Raw genomic sequence first — 26,516 nt, 5'->3', positions numbered from 1 at the left:
TTTATGCAGATCTAGATAGATGGAGTACTTGGATGTTTAGCTCCATATTTGTGTATTTGATCTGAATTCCATGCCTGAACACTGTGGTAGTCTGTAAACTGAGGAAAACTGATCATACGAAGCCATTTGCAGCAGGTGAAATCAGGCCTAGGAAGTGGCTCACGGACTGTTAGAAATCAATTGCACCAAAGCGCTCAATTGTGTTAAGTGTCTCTGTGTAGCTTTTGGGAGAGAACATAGTGTAGTGGTTGTTACAGAAAAGGGAGAATAAGGAGAGATGAATCCTGCCGTGATGGTATCGCAGAATGCCTGGGTGACCTCAGGCTAGTCACTTGTGACCTCCGTAAAATGGAGATAATCACACTTATCTGATTCAAGGCGGTACCAGGAGACCTACTGCTTCCTAATTGCTTAGAGATATACACAGGAAAGGCACAATGTAACTAGTTCTGCTATTAAAAACAGTTAGATGGGTTAGGTTTCTGGAAATATCTACTGGTGACACAATAGATTTTACCCATCTGTGTAAAAGTGTCAAGTACTGCTATTATTTTGACCTCACTGATAAAGAAAGGATGGGTGGTCTGGTAGACTGAAGCACATTTTGGCTGGAAGCTATTACCTTTTGAGACGACCTCTTGTTTCAGGTTTCATTGGTGTATCAGAAAAGTTACAGGCAGCAACAATAAGGATTTCTGTAACTCATTCTACAAAAACACTAAAATCTGCTTTGTCTCCTCTGACTTGCTACACTTCTGTACTAATCCTAATGATACTTTTCCTAATCAAGCATACGTTAATGGCAGGAAGCAATGTCACTCCCTTCTGTTCTTACCTGACCTTCTTTGGGTACTCACTGCAGATGTGAAGCCATACCAACCTCTGCTGTCCCACACTGTTAGAGAGGTGCAGAAAAACTGACTGCAATACAGAGAAGGGCAGCAAAAATGATGGTAATTTAAGAGGAAGAATGAATTTAAAACCAACATGCCTGAATGAGGAACTGTATGGCTTGAGGTAGAACAGAGATCCTTGTGATAGTCTCGTGTAGCCATTGGGTCTTAGGGAGAGAAGTTGTTTAAGGTGCTTTGGGCAGGAGTTATGTAAACTGAGTAGCAAGGAAAAGAGCTGATTTACATTAAAACATAGCACAAGCAACCATCAAGTGGTAGTAGTTTTACTGTTGAAATGTGACTCTGGGGAGTTTTTACAAAATTTCCACCTTTGGCCAGGCAGGGTAAGGCAAGAAAGGGGTCAGTGTGTAAGCATTAGTTTTATCCTGGCGTAATCCATGCTGATTTTCATTTCACCACAACAATTTTATACCAGAAATACCTATACAGAATGCAAATAGCGGCACCTCTGTCTGAAGTGCTCATTTACTACAAAGTATCTTTGTTTTACCAGCTCAGTGTGTTTGCCAGGACGAACCACGCTGTCATTTATATCTGTAATGCAACCCCCACCCACACGTGCTTCAACACCAGACTTGACTAATGCATGAATCTTTATGCCGCGCTCCTTATGAAATGCTGTGTCCTATCACGTTGCCACGATACTGCCACTAGATTTATAGCTATAACTAAATCATCCGATCATACCACTTCTGTGCTGTGCTTCTTCCATTACCACCTAATGTATCAAAAGCATCGATTTTACAGTGGTGAGCTTTCCTACTGAAGCACTCCAAGGTCTTGCAGCACTTTATTATATCCCAAGCCCACTCCCATAGCTGTCATGCTAATGAGGCATGTGTCGCTACTTTAATTTTTCTAAAGCAGGTCACAAAGCTCAGTTCTCCCCTCATGTGGGAGAACCTGGAGTCCAATTCCTGAGCTGTCATGGCTGGCTGATTTTGAATAGTGTATATGATGACACAGACTCTCGTATTACTAGCCTGGCCACCACAACACCCCTTCCCCCCAAAAGCTGAAAAGAAATACGGCCACTTAGGGCTTCAGAATGCTTTTCCCTATTTGCAGCATGTTGTACTTATCGAACGCCTATTATCCTGAGGTGTCCAAAATGCTGAAATTATAACCTGCTTAACCTCAATAGTTCTGAGAGGCAGATTTTTGTCTCTACAATACAGGTCTTATTTAGACAGAAAGGAAATGAAACACACCGAGATTAAGAGACTAAATTGGTGGGACATCTAGAAATACCCTGAAAACCTACAGAAATTTAACATAACAGAAAAAAGCTCAGATCATCCAGAAAGGAGCAATATATTTTAAGACAGTAGGTAAAAACTGCCTGTAATTTACTGCCAGGCAGGGCATCTTCAGTTAGGACAGGTAAGAAAGACAAGAAGTGACAAGAGTAATTTTTAGGCTACTCTGAAAGGCATCCCAAAACCCTTGCTGTATTTTGCAGGGGTCAGTTTCTGAGTACTGCTGATGTCCCAAGGAGTGAAAGGTTAGGAACAAGCAGCAGGCAATTAATGAGGGCCAGCCCCGCCTTCTTATTTTGACCATTTTTACCAATAAGACTACTTGCTGTTTGAGACAGCTGATGAGTAAAGGGGGCAGAATTGGGCTTCAGTAGTTCAGGTAACATGGAGTCACTGGTCTTTTGCCCCACTATTGCTGCCTTTAGTGAATGGTTGTGTATTTTCATGCTGCTTTCACGCATCAGTATCAGCTGACCTCTCACACGTAAGCAGAAATGCGATATACTAAATGTCTGAATTTTATTAGCTTGTCATACTGTCTTATGTTTTGAACCATTTTGTCTTTTTGCTACACTTTATCTGCTTTACCTGGAAAAGGCTGTAATTAAGTAAGCTTCCCTTAATAGGCCTAATTATTACACGGAAAGAGAAAAAAGACTAAATCTTCCCAGTTAAAAGCTAGGGTGGACTTTGACGACGTTACTAAAAGGGTGCCTAAACTCTGCACCATCACCGTCCCCTACCTACAGAGATGTGAGCACATGGTAAAAGCCAGCAATAAAGCCCTGCCATGCTGTGCACGTATCAGCAGAATGGAGTGGGAGCACAACAACAGTATTTTTTCCTTTTCACTCAAGAATCTAAAAATCTCCAAAGCTTGCAAGAATCAAACAATGATCATTATCCCCCATTTTATTCATGGAAGAGTCAGGCACCAGCATTTAGGTCACTTGTCCAAGGTCACAAACTGTCACCAGTCTTCTGACTCCCATTTCTAGGCATTACTTACTACAAAATACCAACCTTGTAGTTGTAGACTTTGAGGTAATGCAAATCATGCATTTAAAACACTATACCAGCTACTCCATCTGTATTTGGGGTTTTTGTCTCAATTCACATGGAGGGAATTAAAAACAAACACAACTTTTAACCCTTCAAATTCTGGTGTTTTCCAAACCGCTAGCAAAATTCATTCTTATGTGGGATGTGTATACTGGGGCTTGTAGTCCTCAAAGGCTTAACCCAATTGACTCTTCAGGAACTGTGACAGTTTTTCATACAAATCCCTCCAAGATCAAAGGCTTCTTCTGTGCCATAACTGTCTATCACATCAGCTTTACTACCAAGCATGGGCACTAAGGGCTTGGGTCCTGCTGTTAGACACACGGTTAAGGATTGCCCGCTCTTGAACAAAACAACCCTACTGCTTTGCACCCAGGTGCACATGGGAAGTGACTTCAAAGGATTACACCCTGGTTCATACGCACACAGCAAGAAGCTGCACTATCCCCTCATGTCATGTTCCAAATACCATTTTTCAGAACACTTGCTCTGTATCCACAGAAGGCACTTTCTTCTCTGAGTTACTGCCTCAAACATTTTAACCCGATCCTTTCCCTTCTACTCAGAGCCTCAAAGCTTCCACCCAGAATACCTAAAGCTATCACCGCTTTAGTTGAAGAATTTGTTGGGGTCACATGATGGTTTGAAAGCTGTGGTTGAGATTAATAGTGTGTTACAATAAACACAGTGAATAATGCAAAGCACAGAAACGATGAAGGAGGAAGTGGGGGGAGACATCATCTGAGGCTATGCGGTTACTGGATGTTTAGTTTGAATGAAGACACAGGTCAGAGCGAGACTTCTGGCATCTTCTCCCTTACAAATTAATCACTGGTTCACAGTGGCCAGCAAATTTCAGCTTATAAATAAAGTTCAAAGCCCCCAGGTCCTCATTTTAAAATGGAGATATATGGCTTGAAAAGAGCTAATGGAACAAGCCTTCCCAAAGTTTGAGCTCATTCCCAACTGAGAGATCCATTTCACAATAATAACACAATGCAGCCACAAGTACACGAGCATCAGACTTCCTTCCTGTATTTTACAATACTTTGCACTTCCACACCAGCTTTTATCTGGTGAATGGAAAAAGTTCTGATGAACATCAGCTATGCCTTTTCAAAGTGTAGAAGACGCACAACCCTGCAGGAACTGAGAGCACACACTGCCTCCTACAAGGTCCTCAGCCATATGGACATCAGCTCAGAGATGATACACACCCAGAAATAACAAATTCAATGCTGGGCACCCAGAAATCTGAAAAGATTTAGAAAAAAGATTAGCTTACTCTCTGAAACTTGATGTCTGCAAGTATGGAGCCATGGGTCCGTAGTGTAAACCATGGCTTGCTCCAGTAATATCATACAGATGAGGAAATAGTTTGGAAGGATACTGAAGCCAACGGCTTGCTTTATCCTCCATTTACAATGGAGAAAGCTGAGGTTAAGTTTTTTAGCTGAGAAGCCTGTGGCAGAAACGAGAAGGCTGAATTCCTAGTACTCGCTTCAATCTCTGGACAACTCTGCCTTCAATGTTTTGTTCTTCTAAAGCTGCCCAGAAGCATTTTTTCCACACAGAATCTGCTCCTTTGGGGGCTTTGTTTCATGTTAGTCACAAATCTCTCACTATAACCTGAGGTAGACCAAAACATTGGCAGTCCTGCAGTGAAAAAGCATCTAATGGGCCATAAATTAATGTTTCATTTCCTTTAATAGTGTAATGATTAATTCCTTCTTCAGAGCAAGATTTTGTTGCTCATTTGATAGTTACACTATAAAGAAAGAAACGGGATTTTTTAACATTGAAAAGGATCAAAGCCAGAGTGCTGCTATTTTTGTTTGTGCTCTTGTAGCTTGACTCTTCAAACAGATTTTTCTCCCCAATTTTGTAAAGGAAAAGGCAAAAAACATCCATCTCAGATGAGACCTTGCACAGCTTGTCAAGTTTCAACCCACAGTGAATTTTTACTGCAAATACAAGCCTCTGAAAGTAGGGGTTTCTAATGGAAATGCTGACATAACCTTAACTATACCAATGCTGCTGTAATGCTCAGGTTACCAGGAATATTTCTGCTGCCAATTCAGTTTAACAAGTCTGAATGCATATAATTTGTTCCAGTTGTCTTTCCTCAGAGTGAGGCTCCTTTGTGCACACTTTCCAATGTGGCTTGCATTAAAAGAAAGAAAAAAAACCCTACTCCTATGTAAATTCATATACACACTGATACGGTTTTATCACAGCTAAAAAGCTATAAATCTGCTTTAACTGATTCAGTGTGTTCCCTACTGGCCTGGAAAGGTGAGTCATTTCATTGCTGCCCTTCACTGAATGTGACAATCATAACTTTGCTTTGTTCTCTTTGGGATATTTATTCTTTGCAAAAAAAAAAAAAAAAAAAAGCCCATGCTGACTTGTGTGTATTCATATTATCCACTCCTGACCAAACCTCCCCCTGTTTGAGCCAAAAGGATTTCAGCTGGGTCAGGATTTGACCCTCGTTATGCTAGGAATCTAATCCAAATGCCTCCCACCGATATCAGCGATAAAAATCTAGTTCTGTGGCAAATGATTTGCTTCTCACCTTTGGCTCATCCTGAAGCCAAACAACTGCCAGGTTAAACAAATACTCTCAGGATGCAAAGTGAATTCATGGGGCAAGAACTTAAGTGACAGCAAGGTAAGTGGGCACTTGTAGAGCTTCGTGTCCTCCAAAAGATCCGCAGCTTGCACACTGAAATCTTTCTGATCTTTCCTCCTGGTAGGAAAACGGGAGGAACAAAAACTCAACAGGATGGCTCCACCGCTCGGTGAATAGGAGAAGGAATAATTCATGACCTGATCCTCCTCACATCTGCCAGTTTACAACTTCTTACTTGATCTTCCAGGGTCTAAGAGGCAATGGCTGATGCTTGGGAATTCAAAACCTGAACCTTGTTGTCATCTTTACAACAGAGATAAATTTGGAAGAGAATGATTTGGTATGTCATGGCATATGAAATATGGCATATGAAATATGCCAGTGAATTTTTGGATGGTTTCAGTGAGTTCAAGTAGAAGACAACTGTGAAAATCAAGCCAAAATGACCAGATTCAGGCTCCTAAGTAACTTCTCAGGGTCCTATGGACCCATGGTCAGCCACAGCTCTTTCCACAATGAATGGAAAAAGAGGAATCTGCTCAGGTTGATTCAGACCCTGACAGCCTGAAATGCCTCTAAATAAATTGAAAGCTTACGATTAATATGTCTCATTTAGTTTTCTGACTAAAATTAAAGGAATTTAGGTCTCGGTGTCTCAGGCTAAACTCTGAACATCTTCCCAAATCAGAGGATAAATTCAGTGAAAAATTATGTAAAACTGGTTTTCAAAAGACTTTGTTTCCAAGCTCCTCTCCTACCAGCTTTTTTTTCCAGTCGCTACTGTTCTAAAAAAATGTTCTTTTATTAAAGAATATTTTAAAACTGTTGCTAAACTAAATACCTTTAAAAAACTTTCCTCTCCTAAAGATGTTTTTCCTGAACTTCTGAAATGTTGGGGATGGGGGGGTAGGGGGGTGGTACTGTTAAAAAAGTTTTAATAGGGAACACAATAATCCAAAGAATATTTCTATTTTTTTAAAAAGACCCTTGGAAAATGATTGTCTGCATCTTCCTGTTCCTCAGTTTCCCTTCTGTAATGATGAACTACCATTATGAGTAACACTGACTGCTAATGGGCTCTGCAAATCTCTGATAAAGGATGCAGAGATTCATTGTTATTTCTACTTAACAGGCTTAATTGAGTAGTAAAGAAGCAACAGAAAGCACTGTGCAAGGGCAAAACACAGCAAGAGAATAGACCCTCCGTCCACAAGCCTTTTTGGAAAGAAAGAAAGAAGTCTTACATAAAAGAAAATTGAATTTAATTGGGATTTATTATTAATTATTAGATGAGCAAAATATCAATTATTAAGATTACATTATCAAAGGTTCTTTTGCTCTCCTCAGTCAGATCCCTGAAAATTCTCCACTTCTTAGAAGCCGTATATGATACCATTCTTTCTTTGAAATGCTTTAATATTCTGTGTCTTTTGGGCTCCCTGCTGCAGTTTGATTTCTCTGTGACTGTCTCTTCCACCCCAGTGTTGTAAACACCTAACCCTGTGCTTGAGCAGGACTCCTACAGGACAGCTCATGTGTCTGAAGTCGCATCTGAAGACCAGAGGAGGGATGCCTGATGCAAAGCAAGCTGATGCTAAGTTCAGCCTTTCACACGGGTCACACTGGGCTGCAGAATAAGTCTGAAACCAGCAATCTCCGTGTGGCAGACTACACAGCACCAAACACATCAAGGATACTAAGGAAATAAACGCTGAGCACATACGCAGATAGATTAAAAACTTTCAGTAGAAAGAGCCCTGTATTTCTGGAAGATGACTTCCCTTTAGATACTACTGAAGGAATCCAGCCATACCAGCAGCAGGTGATCTGGTCAGTTACTCGCTGTAAAGTGCCAGAAATCCACAATTTATATAAAATCAAACTATTTGAGAAAACATAAATGAGGCTGTAGTAATCCTCATCAGCCTTTTTGTGAAGGATTTACCTTCACAAATCTAGGCCAAACCATTTAATAAAAAGGTGGAAAGTTCTTTCTGAAGAATAGGAAAGGGAGGTAAATTAGAAACGGTGATTGTCTTCAACAGCTCAAGGCTGATCATTAAAGATAAAAAAATCCTAAACAGAAAATTCTTTAGGCTACAAATCAGGAGGTCTAGACTGGTCCAATTTAGATAGAAATGAGAAGGAAGATCTCAGGGAAACCTCCTGCTTCAAATTGCCCAGCACTCTAAACAAAGAAAAAGTTGCAAAGGCATTGCACAAATCTGCATTAACTCCCTGACCACGGATTTTGTTGGCCAAGCGGCTGGCTCTTATACATGCCACTAAGGAGAAGCAGCACATTGTGGTTTTTTGAGCTTCTGGGGACAAACTGGTCCTGATTTGACCTGTTTTCCACTGAAATCAAGGATCCTATGAAGTCGCACTCGTCTCTGACCCCGGAATATTTAAGTACGTACTCAACACGGTTTTCCCTCCTCCCCTCCACTGACAACACAATCTGTGCCTGAGGTGAGGGCTGCATTGTCCATGCTTCACACAACGCTGAACACTCCTCTTGGAATTCAAAGTCTAGCAACACAGTGAATCATGCCTACCTACCGTCTCCCTCTCTTCTCTCTCCAGCAGCAATGTCACTTTGGGTGGCTGGCAGTGTGACCCTCTACTGCTGCTTTTTTTGTGAATAAACACCCTTAGTGGTAGCAAAGGAACAGGACTGTTCAATCAGTGGGGAGCAACAGGAGTTGTTGGAATAGGGATGTATTTGAGATTAAGGGAGAAGCCAAAGAAATTGGGGTACACATGTTCAGAAGTGGGTGATAAGACTCCAAATTGTATTAGTTGCTTCCTAGAGAGACTTTAGTGGATGTTACCTCCAGTGTCACCTAAGTAAAGTAATTTTTAGGACCAGAGAGTCAGTTTTAGATATTCTTACAAATTTCTGGTATCCCCTTACTTCTGCTAGAGTGAAATAAAATCCACACCCTGGTGTCTGAAATTGTGTTTGAGAATATTACAACGCCCAAAATGAGAGGTGATTTTGGATTTTGTGGCTCCCATCTGCAGAGATTGTTTCAAATGTCTACATCCAGCCTTTCTGTCTGCCTGATACGAGCTACTTAGAGAAACACACCAGACCCCATAAAATGACAAAAGCACACTGCACATCGAATGCCTGCTTATTGATGAAGGAACTGGAAGAAGTCATGCACTTCGGCTTTGACTACGAGGCAACGCGGTCAGCGTTCTCAAAGGAATTTAGATGTCAGCTTTCCACAGATTTCATATATTTTTCAAAATCTGTTCTTTGTCACTCTGCACATCAGCTCCCCACAGGGATAACAGCCATCTCCCTACCTCACAGCTGCGCTAAGCAGCGATGTACCTGCTAACGTCCCCGGTGCCACAGCTGTGGATGCTGAGGGAAGTGGACAGCAACAGTCAGGCTGATGTGCTCTTCCCAAACACCATTTCCTAAAGACACTTGATTTTTATTATTTTTTAAATTTATTTTTTATGTTATTTACTGGTTCAGATGGAATAGAGCTGCTGCCTCTGAGCCAATCACCAACCTCTACATCCTTCTCCTTGGCTGGCACTCGACCTTTCCCAGCCAGTCAGCATCCTCCCTACAACCCCGCTGGCTCGTGCTTCTCCTCCCATACCACCGTCAGAGACTACACGGACCGATGTTCTGATCCAGGGCAGCATTTGGTAATTTCTTAAAACAATCAGATTAAAGATTGGATGCGTTCAGATAGTTCTGGCTTCTCATTAGTCATACACATATATACCTACACACCAGTATATACATATACTGACTGATGAGAAACCTGAAGAACTCATTAGTGTTTCTGAATGTCCACCAAGATACTCCAAGGCAGCCTACTTTTCAAATAGTGCTAAAATCCTCAAATCAGGAAATTTTAAGGTTTCTGGAAGGAAACATCCTGAGATGTTTGAAAGAGTTGGGGTCGTTTAGCCTAGAGAAGGGAAGGCTCTGTGCAGCCTTTCATAACTTAAAGGGGGCTTGTAAGGAAGATGGAGAGAGACTTTTTACCAGGGCCTGTAGTGATAGGACAAGGGGTACTGGTTTTAAACTAAAAGAGGATAGATTTAGATTTAATATAAGGAAGAAATTATTTACTATGAGAGTGGTGAGACACTGCAACACATTGTGGATGCCCCACCCCTGGAAGTGTTCAAGGTCAAGTTTGACAGGACTTGGAGCAACCTGACCTGGTGGAAGGTGTCCCTGCCCATGTCAGGGGGGTTGGACCAGATGATCCTTAAAGGTCCCTTCCAACCCAAACCATTATTTGATTCTATGAAATGGAGACATTCACATCCTATTTACTTTGGGTAATTTTAGGTAAAATAAAAAATCTTCTGGCATGGACATATATAAAAACAGAAGTGAAAAGGTCCAAGTCTGAAAAGTCTTTTCTTCCTTAAAGTTAAGTACCTGCTGATAGTATAGGTACAATAAGAATTGCGGATTTTTAAATTAATTTACTTCTACCTTATAACTACCTTCTAAATTACTTCTACCTTATAAGTAAAAAAAACCCAAACAGTGGCTTGTAATACATCCAATACAAAATTAAAAGCCCTAAAAGATGCCTGCATATTTATATACTTATTAGTTTGTTTCAGCCTTCATTTGAAAGTTTAGTTGGACATTTTCCTGGAAGAGTAGAAATAATATTATGGACATTATTACCTTTCTGGAGTGAAAGGAAGTTAGATAAAGAATAGCCTACTGTATCTTCAAAAAGTAGCATGTTTCTTAAGTTCCATGTGCATTATATTTGCAATTTACATGGGGATTTGTAATAGCAGTGCTGCTCCCTGGGTGTTACTTACTTTGGATGGACTTCTCTAAGGCTGAGTTTACACAGCTGTGGAAGGAAAACCTAGCCGCAATCAATTAAAAAGTGCAACACAAATCCTTTGGACAGCATTCTCAGCCTGTCCTGCTGTTGAGACAGCTACTATTCTCCAGGAATGAGTGCTCTAACTATATTAAACTTAGTCCTAACCAAAATAAGCTTTTACTAATTTTCACCATTTAGGGAACATAAAGACCTGCCTTTGTCATTTAAAGTTTAAGCTGACTAAGCCTCATAGAAACAGAACGTTAAGGAACTAAAGCAATTAAATCCATTTACAGAGGTCAGAAGAGTCTTTGGGTTTTCGACATGATGGGCTTGTATGGTCTGTGCTTCTTATTCATGTGAACGCTCAGATTATGGGTTGATAGGTGGCATAATAGGTCACCTTTGTTTTCCTCCTGATAGCAGATTGACGCCAAGCTGATCCTAACAGGTCACCAGTGTGCTGGCATTACCTACACTTCTGATTACTGAACAACTAGAATAAGCACGCAAATGAGACCCCAGACGCTCTGTCTTTGTGTGGGACATATTTATTACCAACCTGCTGAATCCTACACACAAAGAAGGCCTCAGGGAACGTAGTATGTCTACAAGCTGATGCAAAAAGTACTGAGAAAAAAGAGGATAAATAAGCAGGCAGCTGAAAAGCCTGAAGTCTAACTAACTCACCAGCACATCAATAATACAATAATGTCATCAACCCACTGTGGACTCCGAACAATGCTTTTTCTGTTGTTCAGCTAATTAGTAAAAGAAGAGATTAAGGTCTTTAATCTCACTTGCTTTCTCTTTCTTCCCTCTTTTTACCTGGAGGGTGTGCATGTATGCGTAGATATGTATTCCCTAAATGAACAAGGAGAAAGTACATATATTATGATATGGAAAACATGAGGTGGAGTGTGAGTTTGGCTTTATTTCCAAAAGAGGGTCATCTGCATGATTTCAGATTAAAATGTACTGTGACTGCAAGGAGTCAGATATGTGTGTGTGTGTGTGTTATAGGGTGGGAGGAGAGGGGGGGAAGCTGAACAGAGGATATGAATTTTAAGCAGTTTCCTGAATGAATACAACACTGTATTTCCCCCTACTCTCCTTAGGATGACAGTTCAGAGGAGATAACCTTCTCCTTTGAAAATCCCTGAAGGGAAAGTTTGTTTTTACCATAACAAATGCAACAAAAGAAAAGAACAGGGAAGCTGGGAAAGGAGTGATGGTGAGGGGGGACAAATTAAATGTCAAACTTTCTCTCCTTACTTGGAGATAACAGAGTACTAGGAAGCCTTCTTAGAAGCTTAACATAAATGGAGTTAAGCTGTTGCCAGCTGCAGTAAACCTCTCTCTCACCTTTCCTTCTCTCTTTCAAGATATCTTTGAATGCCTTCTCCTTCGTCATAAATCAGACCTGTGAGCAATTATCACTCAAGCTGGATGGCAGCGGCCTGAGTGGCCACTGCTATTCCACTGCTGTAATCTGCACTTTGTCAGGTTACACTACCCTTGACGAAATTTCACATTTCTTTGCCAATGAGCGTTACCTCTCCGTTTATGACTCATTGTCTTTGCAAGCAGAGAGCCGTGAATCTCATTCCTCTTCTTGAAATTTGTTTAAGCACTGTGGTCCCTCCAGCGGTGCTGAGCACCCTCAGCTCCCATTTGGGGAGTCTCAGAGCATCACAGAAGCACGGGGTTGTGCTGCTGCCTCAGATACTTACCCTGAGGGCATCTCTCAGCACCTCTGAGGGAGATGCGATGCAGACACCCTCCTCCGGCCTCTGAGGCTGAGCACACGGTGCTGATGCCACTGTCACAACTCACAGGGAAATTCCGGGGTTTCAGCATTCCCTTTTCCACCCATGCACCCCTTCGGTGACAGCTTTCGGACAGCGGCGGGAGCCTCCGGGCTGCCCCCGGGCCTGCGGCCACGTGCGCCCACCTCAGCCCCGCGCCCCGCCAGCCCCTGGGCTGCACCTTCCTGCCCTCACAGAGAAGGGGGGCTCTTTGGTGAGTTTTTCAGCCAGGAGGAAAAAAAAAAAAGCCCCAAATAAAACCAAAATCCCCCCCCCCCCCAAAAAAAAAGGGAGGGGGCTCCAACTTTCAACTCAGGTGAAGTTTCTGAGCTCTGCCCCGGTACCACAGGAGGTGGCTCGTCCCTCACCACAGCCACCCAGCAACACGCAGAGCAGGCAGCACAAACCTTGCCAACGCTGCATTTTTCAGCCTTTATGAGGTGATTCCACCCCCCCGCCCCTTATCCCTTTCCCCAATATGTTTCTTTTTTTTCAACCCAAATTCCAAAACCAACCCAACGGGCACATCCGCACCCCCCCAGCCGACCTCCATCCCCGCACACGGCTGTCAGACGAGCAGGAAAAGTAGGGGGGGAGAGAGAGAGAGAGAGTCACTCACCGTTGGCGGCGACACAGAGGTTTCCAGAGCCACTTTTAACTAAGAATGAATTAGGGACAAACTCTTCCTCAGAGTCAGAGTCCGCGGCCGGCTGGGCCGCGCCGTTGCCCAGCAACCGCCCCGGGCCCTCATTGGCCGGCGGCGAGGAGGGGGGGGAGGGGGACTGCTCGGGGGGGGTGGAGGAGGCGGACGAACAACGCAGGGGAGGACCTGCGGGCCACAGACACACACAGAGAGAAAGGGGAGGGAGAAATGAAAGAAAAGAAATAAAATAAACCGACAAAACACAGACAGAGAGACAAAAAAGTTGAGCTGGGGCACGAGGGAAGGCCGCCCCCCCCTTTTCCCGCCCCCCCCCCCCGCCCGCCACCTGCCCTGCCTGAGGGGCGGCCGGCTGCACATATCTGCCCGCCGGCTGCTCTGGGGGCCGCCGCTCCCCCTCGGGCCGTAACCCTCCGTTAAAAACTCGCACCAATCGGGTTTTTTAAAGATTTTGGCGTTGGAGGGAGCCCCTTGGTGCGAGACGCGCCGTGCCGCAGAGCGGGCGCTCACCGTCGGCGAGGCCAAGCGTCGACGCTGGGCTGCGCGGTACGAAGGGAAAGGTTTTGCCCGGCGTAGTGTGAGGTAAATTGTTTCAGATTGCCCGTGAAAAGGGGAGAGTCTGTCTGGGGATTGGGTTTAACCATTCCCTTAGAATCATAGAATCATAGAATCGTTTAGGTTGGAAAAGACCTTTAAGATCATCCAGTCCAACCATTAACCTACCCTACCAAGTCTACTCTAAGCCAGTCAAGGGTAGCCTAGACTAAACCATGTCCCCAAGTGCCACATCTACCTGTTTTTTGAACACAAATCGCTTATCGAGTTTATAAGGCAAACAGCCTGAAACCTGCCTCACGCGGGCCGAAGGTGGCGGGGAGGCAGGCGTCTTCGTTTTGCGTTGAAGCACGTCGGCGAACGAACGCGCTCGTACGGGGCAGAAGCAAAGCTCAGTGCAGACAGTGTCGTTTCGTTGGTTAAATCATGAGAAATGCAGCAAATTTGGTTCCTGGATAATGTTTTACGTAAAAGCCGCGCCTGATCAAGGAAGAGCTTCTACTGACTGCAAGGAAATTGGATCAGGTACATGGAGGTTAAGCAGATCCAATTCGACAAGCGTACTGTAAATAATTAATGGTTATCAGGGTCTTATTCCAATCAGGTTTTTAAACAAAACTAGGCAATCAGAAACCCCAAACTGATGAGAAAACTACCAGGCAAGCTTGGAGGTCAGATATGTGCAGTACATCAATAAAAACAGGGGGAATATGAACACAGACATATAATAGGTTAAAATACAAGACAATGCATTTAAACATGAGGTTTTCCCCTTGATACATTGGATCTGAAAGTCATAATGATTAATCTCTCACATTTTCCCAAATACTGAAATCTTATCATGCAAAATCCATCAAAGTAAAAGCGTAACAGTCAGCACAAGAAAACTAGCCAACTTAGAAAAGATCTGTTTCTAAAAAAATACGTTTTGAACATGACATAGCACACAACATAGCTGTACAATATTTCTTACTAAACACAACGTGAACACTTTAGAAAAGGACTCAAACCCAAAACAATAAAGCGGGTTTAACATTTAAATCCCCCAAAGCTCATTCTGGTAAAGTTTCTTTCCACCTTGGTCATCAGTTTTTCTCATGACAAGCCCTTGGATATCACCTCCCTGGCATATGCAGATCTTATAAATTGCTAATTATAATCAGAGCAGAAATTGGGGCATCGGAGGCGAAGCCTGGGAAACGGGGAGGATATAGGACTGTACCTGTGCTCAGAGACACTCAGGTGACCGTGGTCACCCAGAGGAGAAGCCAGCCTTGGCAGAGAGCCTACGCATTCTTGCAGGAACTGCGGGCTGTGCAGCGTGCAGACTGCGTGCAGGAAGATGTGAGCCCTGCGGGTTTTGTTATGATCAGCAGTGGAGTTGTCTGGGTCTCGTTCTTTCTGACAACCCTCCAGACAGAGAAGTTCCTCCTTTAGGAATGCGGCTTTTAAGGAATCTGCAGCCCACTTCACACTCCCTGACCCTTTTTTTTTTACTGTGCCAAGGCTATAACCTTCCCATTGTGCAAACTACCGGTAGGAGCTGCAGAGAGACAGCAAAATAAGGGAGGGTGTGCAAGTGGATGAGCACTGTTTTCCCTGTCACAGACCCTGACGTGCAAATGGAGATCCAGCTCTAACTCTGGCATGCTCCTGAAGGAGCAAAGTCTACTCTGCGTCATCCTCTGTTGCAGTGGAGATTTGATGAGCCCTGGCATGTAACAAAGTTTAAAACATGACTTTGATTTGCTCTGCATTTGTTGCAGATCAGGATATGTATTGCTCATACTGTGGAGTCAGAGCCTGAATTCTAGTATGATGATGAGTGAAACGCAAAGAAGGTGTTAAATGTGTGTCTTCCTATAGATCCATACAGTTTTTCAGTGTACTTTGTAATGGAAGGACACATTTTTCCAGCCATTGAGAGAGACGAACTAGATTAACAAATTATTTCTAGCCTCTGACTCATTTACCCCAAGACCAGTAAAAATCCAGAAAAAGGAGGTTAATGGTGTGACTACCCCAACAAGAAAATTTGTGGGGTAAATGACAGCACACCCCCAATGCTCTCCCTGTGTTTTGGTCATACCCATACATGAAGTCTGCAGTCTGAACATAAAGAGCAGGAGCAGAATGAGCTGAATTTGGAATCGTAACTCTAAAAGCAAAATGTCAGTGCTTTTGGCAGCCCACATTACAAACTTTCTGCCACGTGGCTGCACATTGGGTTTTTTGATATGGGCTTTCCCCATCTCACACTATTGCAATTTTGGCAAGGGTAAAAGAAAAATCATGGATGAAACCCAAAAACTCTTTAATGCAAACTTTGGATTTTAATCACCTGCACCACTGCAGAGTGCACATGAGGAGTTCCCGTGGGCTTTCACGGTCGTTACATGCACTTCCAGCGGTGCATGAGCTGACCTTTACAAGGGAAGGTTCCCTAGGAATTGCGCGCACTAACCACGTTACTGAGGGCTGTGCTGCTGTGAAAGGCACTGGCGCATACAACCGTCTTCCCTGGAAAATTCCCTTTTGGGCACACAATATTGGGGCGGACCCAACAGGAGATTTTACAAGCTGCTGGATGGAAGGTGTGCACCAGTCAGCCGTGCTGACAGCATCCAGTTAAAATGCCTGGGGAGCAAAGCGGTTCCTTCCTTTTTGACACGTCAGCAACCCTATTTGTAAGACAAGGGTGTCTTAAGTTGTGAATCCTTTAAGAGAATTGCCTCCTTTTCTCTGCTTGGACAGAAAAATTAAATCTGACCTTTTCAAAACACATAAACCAAGAGAGAGACAAAAGATAAAAGTTCGTATCCTTCTCAGACAAGTATCTCACTGAATTTACTGCGACTGCCGGCCCAAGTAAAACAAGCAGGATTTGGCCCATAAACTTTCATTCCAGCTGCCAGAGCAAAATTTCTAATTGATTAGTAAAAAATGAATTCGCAGCAATACTGGGTTGCTATGGAACCTGAGCAAGTAGGCCAAGTCACTTTGCGGTATGTGCTGTTTCTCCTTCAAAAATACAAAACAGAAGGACTAGATAACACATTCATTATGCACACTCTTGTGATTTGGAAGCTAACTCAAAGAACAACAAAACGGATTCCAAGTATGGGCCCCTTGGCATCAATTTGTAACAATCTTATATATCCGCTTGCAGTGAACAGTCAAAATTATGTTCTTTGGACTAGAGGCAGGAATAATATAAGTTGAATGTCTCTGTATGAATGATATGTTACTTGCACATATTCAGAGGAAAACAGAATATAAACTTCTATTTTATCTATGTGCCAGTTTTTCAGATCAAGATTAAAAAAAATCAGGGGAAGATATGTTACAGCCTCTGGTTGATTTATGAAAGTACTTAGGAAACACAAACTTTGGAAATAGGTTAACACAAAGAATCTGTTTCCCAGCTTAACTAAGGAACTCTGCAAAATTCAGGCAACCGCTTTAAATTTAGGGAAGAGAAAGACCAGAGCAGCCTCTAAATAGTGAGGGGAAAGTAAGACAAACAATAAACACGCCTTCAGTTTATGCTACACATTTGGCTGTAATATTTCAGAATACTGTGTGTCTCTAGATTTACTCTGTCTCTTGCAGGATTTGGCCTTCAGAGGTCAAGAGCTGATTTAACACAGGTGTATTCATGCTAGTGTGAATAGAAGGGCTGCCAGGAATACAGAACACTCAAGGAGATACTTTTAAATGAAGGACAGTAAATTGTTTCATGGACTGTATTCAATGGATTATACTCATGTTTAGAATTTGTCCCAGAAGAGGTGAAAAAGAGTGGATATACAAATGCTGACTTTTCACAGGACTGATACCACAAGGCAACAGGATTTAATAGTGTTCAGTATACCCAGAATGCTATTATCTGCAATCAATAAATCATTAATATCAGCTTTTTTCCCATAGTACCTTCTTCTATCAAGCTTCAACCAAGAATCCTTAAGAGCTTTGCAAACATTGGGTACGTAAGATTTGAAATACTGTTATCAGTTCTGTTGGGATCTGCTATCAGACTGGATGATAAAATTAGATTGTCTGGGGAGCAGACTTACACTTCTGGCAGATAAGGAAACTGAGGCATGGAGAAGTGAAATAATTGGAGTCAAAATTCTGTTGTTTCCTGTATCTGCATACTGTATCTCTAGCCACTGAAATAGTCTAAAAGGCTGTTTGCCACACTCAACATATTTTAAATTAGCACAATTCACACCATGGAGGAAGGACAGGGGAAGGCGGGCAGTACTGTCATCACGATTACCTCAGTACAGCAACTACAGTATTTCTCCTGTAAGAACTTTTGCATTAAGCCATGCCACTGAAAATGCTTAACCTTTATACAACCTTAAAATATGAAAGTTTATAACAATGGTACTGGTGCAGCGGTAATGGTAAGCATCATTACAAACCAAAGTACATCACAGCACAGCTCTGGGCTTTTAAAATGTAGGGCACTGCTATGCACTGTGGGCTCATAGGAAAGCTGTGTAAGTGATAGCAGAGTGTATTCTGTAGTGTGCTGGCTGGGTGTATTACCCTGTCAAAAGAAAGAGAGTGTAAACAGATGCACTTCTTTTTTTGTCTTCCCCTCACTTTGCACAGTGGTTTTGAGTGATTTTTATTGACATCGAAACTAAATCTTATTGATCTATATTAGAACTGTAGCTAGTCTTGCGCTGGAGAAAACCATGACCTGCTTACAACACAGAAACGCTTAGGTACCTCTGTCTGATAACAGAAATCAATTAATAAATAAGTCTAAAACTCGGGCAATTTCATCCCACACCACATCTGGTTAATTAAAACCCCACAAACACGAAGCAGTACTGAAGGGTGAGATCTCTTTACGTGAAAGAGCTGTATTTGAAAGGTGACAGGCAGAGCGGGCATCAGGACATCCCCAAGCAGCACCTCGGAGCTGGATTGCGGACAGCGTGCGGGACAAGGTGGGAAGGGCAGTGCCCTGCCTTCTTGGCAGCCTTCAGTTCCTCGCAAAACGGAAAAGGCAGTGATTTGCTCCACTACTACTTCAGGGCGTCAAAGATCCTGCTGGCTTGAGGAGGGGAGTGGGAGAATATCTGGCATTTTGCTTTTCAAGGTGAGGGGGAACGTATTATTTGAAGACGAGCCCTGATTATCACATGGTAAAAGACTGCTTTCTTAGCATCCGGGAGCCTTGCTCCCTCAGAGGTGGAGAAAGAAGGAATTTTGCTAAGGGACAAACAGCATTCATGCCTTTCTCATGGCAGCACATCATGCCTGTCCTGCGGACAGCATAAAACACCTCTGGAAAAAGAGCAAGCTGAACTAGCTGTCTGGCAAAACATGTCAGTGAATCATAGGGGTAAGGAATTGTTGCGCAGATTTATTGCTGTTCTTTAACAATAGGTGGTCACAACATTGTTAGTTCAACAGGGAATATATATCTTGTGTTTAGAATTGATTAAAAAAGCAGTCTTGGAAAACTACTCTTAGTTATTTATACTTCCTGAATTTCCACCTGCACTTATGTTTATTTTATTTAATTTAATTTTGTGTGTTTGATTTATAGCTATGGAGCCAGAGGGGAAAATAAATGAAATAAAAGGGACAAATGAATATCATCTTAACAAGAAAAACCTGGGCAGCTGCCATGTCACCAAAATTAAGAAATGAGTAGTTGGACTTTGAAAATGAGAAATAATCACATGCCCTGTATGAAGACTGGCATATTGGGAAAAAAGGGCCATGCGAGGTTAAGAAGGAATAAATTCGCTTGGACTGAAATGGAGTATGAAGAACATATGGACTTCACCAGCCTTGTGGGTGATTGGAGTTACTCTTCCAAATTGTAGGGTTTCCCTCCCCTGTGCTATGAAGAGTTGCAATGATTTTCTTTATCTGTTTGCTGGGATGGTGTATTTTCTATCAAGGAAGTCACAAAGACACTGTTAGCAGGAACTCAGGATCATTCTTGTTTGTACAGGGCAGACCATGGGCAGACCTTCCTCTGGGTGGGAAACATCTGGAATGGCCGTGGCTCTGTGAGGGGCGATGTGATGCTGGGATATGTGAAAGCACCACAACTGTACTCCTGTTACCTGCCTCTGTCCCAGCACAGGTCGTGGAGTGAGCATTTGGGCCTTATGCAGTGATTCCCCAAATGAAGTAGAAGGTAGAAAGGGACAAGAAATAACCCAGACCTCAGATCTCCTTTCCCCCAGCTCCTGAGGTTACTAACCTGACCCAAAACAGCAGAAAACAATTATCCATTGAGCAAGATGGAGAGGAGCAGGGAGGAAATTGCTCCCTTCTGAAATGCACTTGCTCCAGGGCTTGGGGTGCTCTGGAGCAGCACAGCCGCGCTTATAATTTTTTGCCAACACAAGAAAATAATACGGCAGATTTTCAGAAAATTACACGGGCAATTGCCTGAGCCGGATACTCAGCTTGCTCATTTGTAGGCACAACAGTAGAAACAGATTGTGTAGGTTAGCTACACGATTTTCTGAAACATCAGTCTCCAAGGCTGAGATTGTGCTGTTATTCAGAAGCACAAACAGGTAATGTAATTTCCAAATATATGGGCTATTGCTTGTATCTCTCTCAAAATCAAAGAAGTAAGGATCAAGAAAGAAAAGCTCTTCTGATAGAGTATAAACAATCCTAATCACCACAGAATATTTATATCATTCCTTGTGAAATATTTACACAAGTAATTCACATCATCTAAAGTTTTAAGGAAAATGCAAGCCCCTAATTATGGATCAGCCTTACAAAAGCTTGTGCAGCTCTACTCAAACCCAACTTGTAAAAGAATAATGTAATCAGTAGGAAGGCTGATGAGCTGCCTGTGAAATGCCCTCTCTCAATCTGACACTAATGCTCCATCTGATCCGAAACACCCAATACAAAGTATGAAGTTCTCTGCAGATGATTACATGCAAATCTCCTAAAAGGTCCATTTTCCTTTATTTGAACACCAAACTGTAGGCTTTGTAGAAATAGCTTTCTCTAAGCTTAATGCTAACAAAGAGGTTTACAGTAGCCTTGAAAAACTTTTCCTGATATGCTTGGTCAAGGCAAAGCACCCTTTCATATTCCTGGTGCCCTGGCAGGGAAGAGTTATTGTTATGTGGGCCATGGCAAGACTTTTTCACCTGCCCCAGCAAATAACATTTACACAAATTTCTTGCAGGGTGGTTGGCACTAATTTTCTAAAATTAACTTCTGAAGTAATGCCAGAGGAGTCAAAAATGTGGAACACTAGAAACCAGCCAAAATTGCTTGACATTAGGGCCCACCTATAAGGGAGCAAAACTAATTTGTCCTATAGCCAAAGCACCAAAAAATCCGCAAGTTCAGCTCATGATCAGTGATGCACTTTGAGACCTTCCTGGCCGGTGTGGATGGGTTTTACATACATTGTTTGTAAAACAATACATGGCGAGGCAAACTGTGCTGTTAAGGAATAAAATGTGTATTTCCCCCTGTTCACTAGACAGTCACAAAGGAGTATCTCTTGAAAGGAATGAAGGTTGCAGTTGTTAAGAGAAATGTGGGACTTGTTTGAGGAAACGAAAGGATAATGTGACATAGTCACTACGGGGTCTCCCTGCAGTCAGGGAAAGTCCAGCCTTATCTTTCAGAGGCCGCTTATCCCCTCTGCCGTTTGAGTTGGAGTATCTTATTTCTCTTCGTTGATTGTACCAGGAGCCTTGGGTGATCCTAGCTCAGGTTCATAAGTGAAAGTGGCATGAATCCTGGGCTTAATGTCTAGAATCTGCCTGAAGTTAAGGCAATCTCACTGAGACGTTTTTGGCAGTGGTATTTCATTTTGCTCCGTAATACCTAAGGCCCCATCATATGTGCAGACTTAACACTCCCCTTCCAAGCTCATAGACAAAGGTGCTGTATAGTAGCGATGGAAGCGGAGACTAAATGCATAGGCAGCTGGAGATAAAAGTTGCAGTGAAGGAGAACTTTGAAGCAATGATATTTTATGCTTCTCTTGGGAAGAAACATAGTCTGCCTGAGTAAGTACAGTCCAAGGAAAACATATGACTGCGGATCTCTGGAGCATGACAAAAGGGTATCAAAGTTATACTGCAGTGAGAATCCAACCTGTCTATCCGTAAGCTCTCTGGGGAGGAAGTTTGGGGTGAGAGGAATGTTGCCTGAATAAAGAGATTGTTTCTCTTCCTATTTTGGTTAAAATTACTGTGGGGTTTGGATTTCTGCGCCACATAAAACTAATGAATTTACTTGTTTAGCCTCTTATATGTACTGGGACAATTTCCTCCTGATCCCACTCTTTATCCCCACTAGGGTTGGATGCTTGCATCCCTAACACTGTATGGAAGTAATTTTCCAGTGACTGTTACTTCGTGTAGTCTAGATGATCTCCCTTAATTTTGGGAAGACCTTTTTTTCCAGTGCACCATTTCAAACAAAGCAAGCGGCCTCCCTTCAACATCTAAGTCATGGTTCAGAAGATCATTCTTTTTCTTCAGCTGAGAAAAGAGACAAGGCAACCTAGTGCTAAAAGGCTCTTCTTAGGTGGACTTCTGAAGGGATTTGATTAAGGAGAAAGGTTATTTTCTGTAGCAGTTTCTTTCTGTGAGCTAGCCCTGGGACTCTGGACTTGAAAACAGGAGAACGTGTGAGGCTCCTGCACAACGGGAAGCGGGATGGCTGCACCAGAGTGATGCTGAGCCTGCGTTAATGTGCTCTAGACACGAGCAGCAGGGCATGGTGCTGTGCTAAAGGGGCTGCACCCCTCGCTAGTGCCTCCGCACAGCACTGTGCTGTGGATGTGCCAGCCTGCCGGACCCCCAGGTCTGGCTCTCTGCCCCCAGGTTGATGGTGGGTGTAATTCCTTTCCATTTGACTCTGAGAGGGACCTGCTGTGTAACCTGGGGAAGAACTCTTCAAACCTGTCTGGTCTGATCCTTATGCATTGGACTCTCATTTGACATCCACTTCATGCTCCCCCAGGAATGCATTTGAATCTTGTAGATACCCTGTGCCTGGCACAGCTCATTAAAAGATCAGACCTATCTTGCATATTCCAGTAATTTCGATCTTTTTTGTCTATTTATTCTGCAGGCTTTTCAAGACAGGGCTGCTTCTCCTTGTGTGCATGTGAAGCTAGCAAAACAGCAGGACCTTGATCTTATGTTTGACCATTAGGTGTTGAAGCTGTAAGAGTAGGGAGGTGGTTTGTGCTTCAGTAGCTGTAATTACTGTGGAGGAGAGCTGTTCACAATGTTCTGCAGGCAGTGAGATGCTGAGAGTGTCCCTTTGCTACCGTCTGAAGGCAGGACAAGTGCTACGTTTCCAGGGAGGTCAAAGTGAAGACCACATACTTACGGAAAAAGCTATGAAGAAGATGTGCAGCTCTCACTGCTCTAATCCAAAATTTCCTCTTATAAACCTGCACTTCAGCTTTGTTTCCCAGAAAACTTCCAGAATTCTTGCTAAGGCAAAGAGCCAAAATATAGCTATGCTTCTGTAGGTGACACTCTTCTCTCCTGGGAAAGGTTTCCAGTCAACGGTATTGCCCAAGAAGGTAATGCAGGAATATGACAATATTATGCAAAAAAAAAAATGGTGTTGGATCGAAAATTCTGATGTGCTTTCTGTTTGTTTCAGGCCTAGAACAACATTAGCAAGTAAAGAGCAACAGTCACCTGCAAGAGAAAAGGAAATCGGTAGAGGCAAAGTTTCAGGTTATTGAATGGCATTTCCAGTCCAAAAACGGGAACAATTATTTTTCCTCAAAAATGACTGTATGTCTTTTAGCAGACAACAAACCAACTTGCAAATGCAAGACTTCAGAAAATTTCAGACATCATCGATATTACTGTTTTTTTCTCCAAAGCCTTGATTAAGATCTTTAAAGCTGCAATTTGAATACCTTAATCATTGCTTTACTGACTTCTGCCCTATAAGAAAAAAATCTTTACCTTCACTTTTGTTCAGTTCCCCGCTCAATGAAAAACCTGAAATTCTTCAAGGCACCATACAAGAAAGGTCCCAAATAAGAGAGGTTTTCTGGATCAGAGGGAAGGTAATGATAATTCAAAACACGTAAAGGCACATGAGGATTATTTGTAAAAAAAACCAAAATTCTGGTAGTTCGGAGAAGGATTCACAGCAGTGTGGGCTCTAAGCAGTAGAGCTAAATACAAGGAAAAGTATACTCATGGTCTTGTTCACTTAACAGTCTGTCTGTCTCTCATTCCCCCAGCCTCTGTTTTTCCGAGGAATAGTTAAAGAAATTGGTTGTCTTCAAGAAAAAGCCATTTTAGAAAGATGAGGGCAGTATTAGAAAAGAAATCAGTGCTTGGAAATATGGCACCTGAACCCATCTGAAAATGTGCTACACGCTTTGCCGTAACAGAACAAACTACTGGTCCACCTGATTTACCAACCTTTCCCCATCACTGGCTAATTCCAGCCGTGCAGTGCTCCCATAAGGCAACTAATTGCACCCTGTGGTATAGGGAGAAGTCTCTCTCTGATACTACATAGTAATCAAAGTTATGCAAGAAAGCAAGATGACTAAGTCCTTATTTTTTTCCTGACTGGTGAAACAGTATGTGCTATGTGCATTCCAACTCACAGGTAGTTATTTTTCACAGTCCAAGGTGTTTGCCCCAAAACTAACATGTAACAGGTGGTTTCACATGCTAGCAAAGAAATATTTCCTGCTTTCCTTATTTAAATATTAATGGTTTTGATCGTGATGAAATGCTAACAGGAGCAGAGAATCCTTATGTGTTGGGTGACAAACAGCCCTTGTTGGTTATCTTGTCCATCTCTGAGGTAGTTATTCACTATAGCATAGAAGTCCCTTCTATAACAAGCCTAATTTTAAATTCCTGATCAATTAGCCTGGGCAGCCTGTTCCAGAGTCTCAGAGGTCTAACAACGCCCACTCGCAGATGTGCTTATGTTATATTGCACTGAACACTCTTCAGTAGGCTGGCAAACAGACTAAGTAACGGAGTGGTCTCTTTTATCTCTAATTTTGATGATTACCTGCCTGACCTCTTTGACAGGCTTGACTTCCTCTACACTATTCAGTATTTTATGCAGCTATTTTCTTTCTTACAATTCCTTTCGAAGTAAAAGCCCTGATCTGCAAGTACCACGCCGACCCAGCTGCCTTTCATCAGATTGCTACATGGTCCACATGTGTGTTGGCCAAATGAGTGGAGTGGAGCAGCTCTTACTACACAGCCCTCTAGGCCCTTCTGCAGATGTTACAGAGGTTCCACCATGCTTTAATGAGAGACACCGGCTTCAGTTTTGCCTTTTTTCCCTTTTGGCTATGTCTGCACACAGTCATACGAGTTGTGTTTTCCCAATGCTCTTTTAAATTTTGACTGTGCAGCACCCGCATGCACAAGAGAAGAGGCTTGTTTTCTCTCCTGGACAATTTTTAGAGTGATACTTTTCATTTCAAAAAAAAAAAAAAACCACAACCAAAAAAGCCCCAAACAAAAAAACAGTTTAATCTAAAGCCCAGTTTTCTACAAGGTTGTGTTGTAATTCTCATGGGAGAATTACACGCGAACAATCTTGTACATATGAAACTTCCCAGCAGTATTTTATTACAGTGTTTTCTTGTCCTATATACAGAAAAATACAGTAGCTGTGTTATTTCTCTGGGCTGTTTCTTCACCTTACAGCGTACTTCCTTCCTGATGTCACATCCTGTATAGTGATCCTATTAGTGGAGATAATAGCATAAACTTAGCTCCTACTTGAACTCCTAAAGTGTCCCTTTATCACAGCCTTATAAAAATGCTTGTAAAATTCATTCACCAACCAGTTCTAAAGTATTTCACTGAATTACCTGGAAAAAATCAAAGGCTGACTGGAAAGAAGTGCTAAAAATTATTTGGAAAAATTTAAACAAGCATAACAGCTACTGCTTATCAGCAAGAAGAAAGATAAAATAGGCAAGGATTTTTGTGTTAGGATAATTACCCAGACCTTCAATTTCCTCATTTAGTATATTTATTTAGACACTGTAATTAAGCCATTTAATTGCTCAGTATCCTCTAAGAACTGACCTTGATGTGTAAAGTAAAATGATATCACAACAAGATAGGAAGGAATAACTAAAATGAAAAGTCTAGAAATGGAAAAAGCTTTTCAAAGTCTAGGACTTTTTGGTTCTATAGATCATCAGTTGTCTTTTGTTCATAAAGTGTTAAAAATCACAGGAGACAGCAGAATGAATGTAAATGATACTGGGGAGATTCCCGGATAATCAGCAGACTTGATCACTTCTAGGGGCTACCCAGTCGCGTAGGTTTCTGTGCTCATTAAGTATCTTCCTACTTAATCTGCTGGTTCCCTGATTTTTTAACATTAACAAAAAGTATTACCAGAGAGAGATACCTGTCTGTTGCCCAACCTTGCTGGAATGTACACTGAGATGAAGACTCCTCTTAAATCCTTAGAAGGCCTAAAAGTAGCTAATCCTACCCAAACTGAATGGAGCCTAGAATCAATGTTTCCCACTTCTTGGGGAAAGGCTCCAATTCCTAAATTATTTCAGAAGGGATGGGTGTTCTCATCACACACCCATCCTCAGAAGATGGCTAGAAAGGCTGGCACTCAAAGGTTTCCTATTAGTTTCACCGGAAGACTTAAGATATTCATGTAGGAAGACACACAGGAGACACCCAAGCTTCCCATGCCGTCAAGGTGGAAAGGGATTCCATATGGTAGGTTGACTAGAACTTCCTCTGCTTATCTTCGGGGC

At 42.4% G+C, this 26,516-nt stretch overlaps 1 protein-coding gene across 4 annotated transcripts in view; it reads right to left on the bottom strand.

Annotated features, from left to right (window-relative positions):
- TENM4 (teneurin transmembrane protein 4) overlaps positions 1–26,516 on the bottom strand; it is a 342,594-nt gene that overhangs the window by 249,257 nt on the left and 66,821 nt on the right. For 2 of the 4 annotated variants that reach the window (XM_075727611.1, XM_075727612.1), the window contains exon 3: positions 13,136–13,345. The exons of the other annotated variants lie outside the window; for them this stretch is intronic. In XM_075727611.1, coding sequence (XP_075583726.1) covers positions 13,136–13,345 — 210 coding nt within the window. The remainder of the gene's footprint in view (positions 1–13,135; positions 13,346–26,516) is intronic. 4 annotated transcript variants of the gene reach the window in all.

Source organism: Pelecanus crispus, chromosome 1 (genome assembly GCF_030463565.1).
Source record: "Pelecanus crispus isolate bPelCri1 chromosome 1, bPelCri1.pri, whole genome shotgun sequence".
Taxonomy (NCBI): domain Eukaryota; kingdom Metazoa; phylum Chordata; class Aves; order Pelecaniformes; family Pelecanidae; genus Pelecanus; species Pelecanus crispus.
The sequence above is the reverse complement of the archived record's forward strand: the minus strand, read 5'-3'. Positions and strand labels throughout refer to the sequence as shown.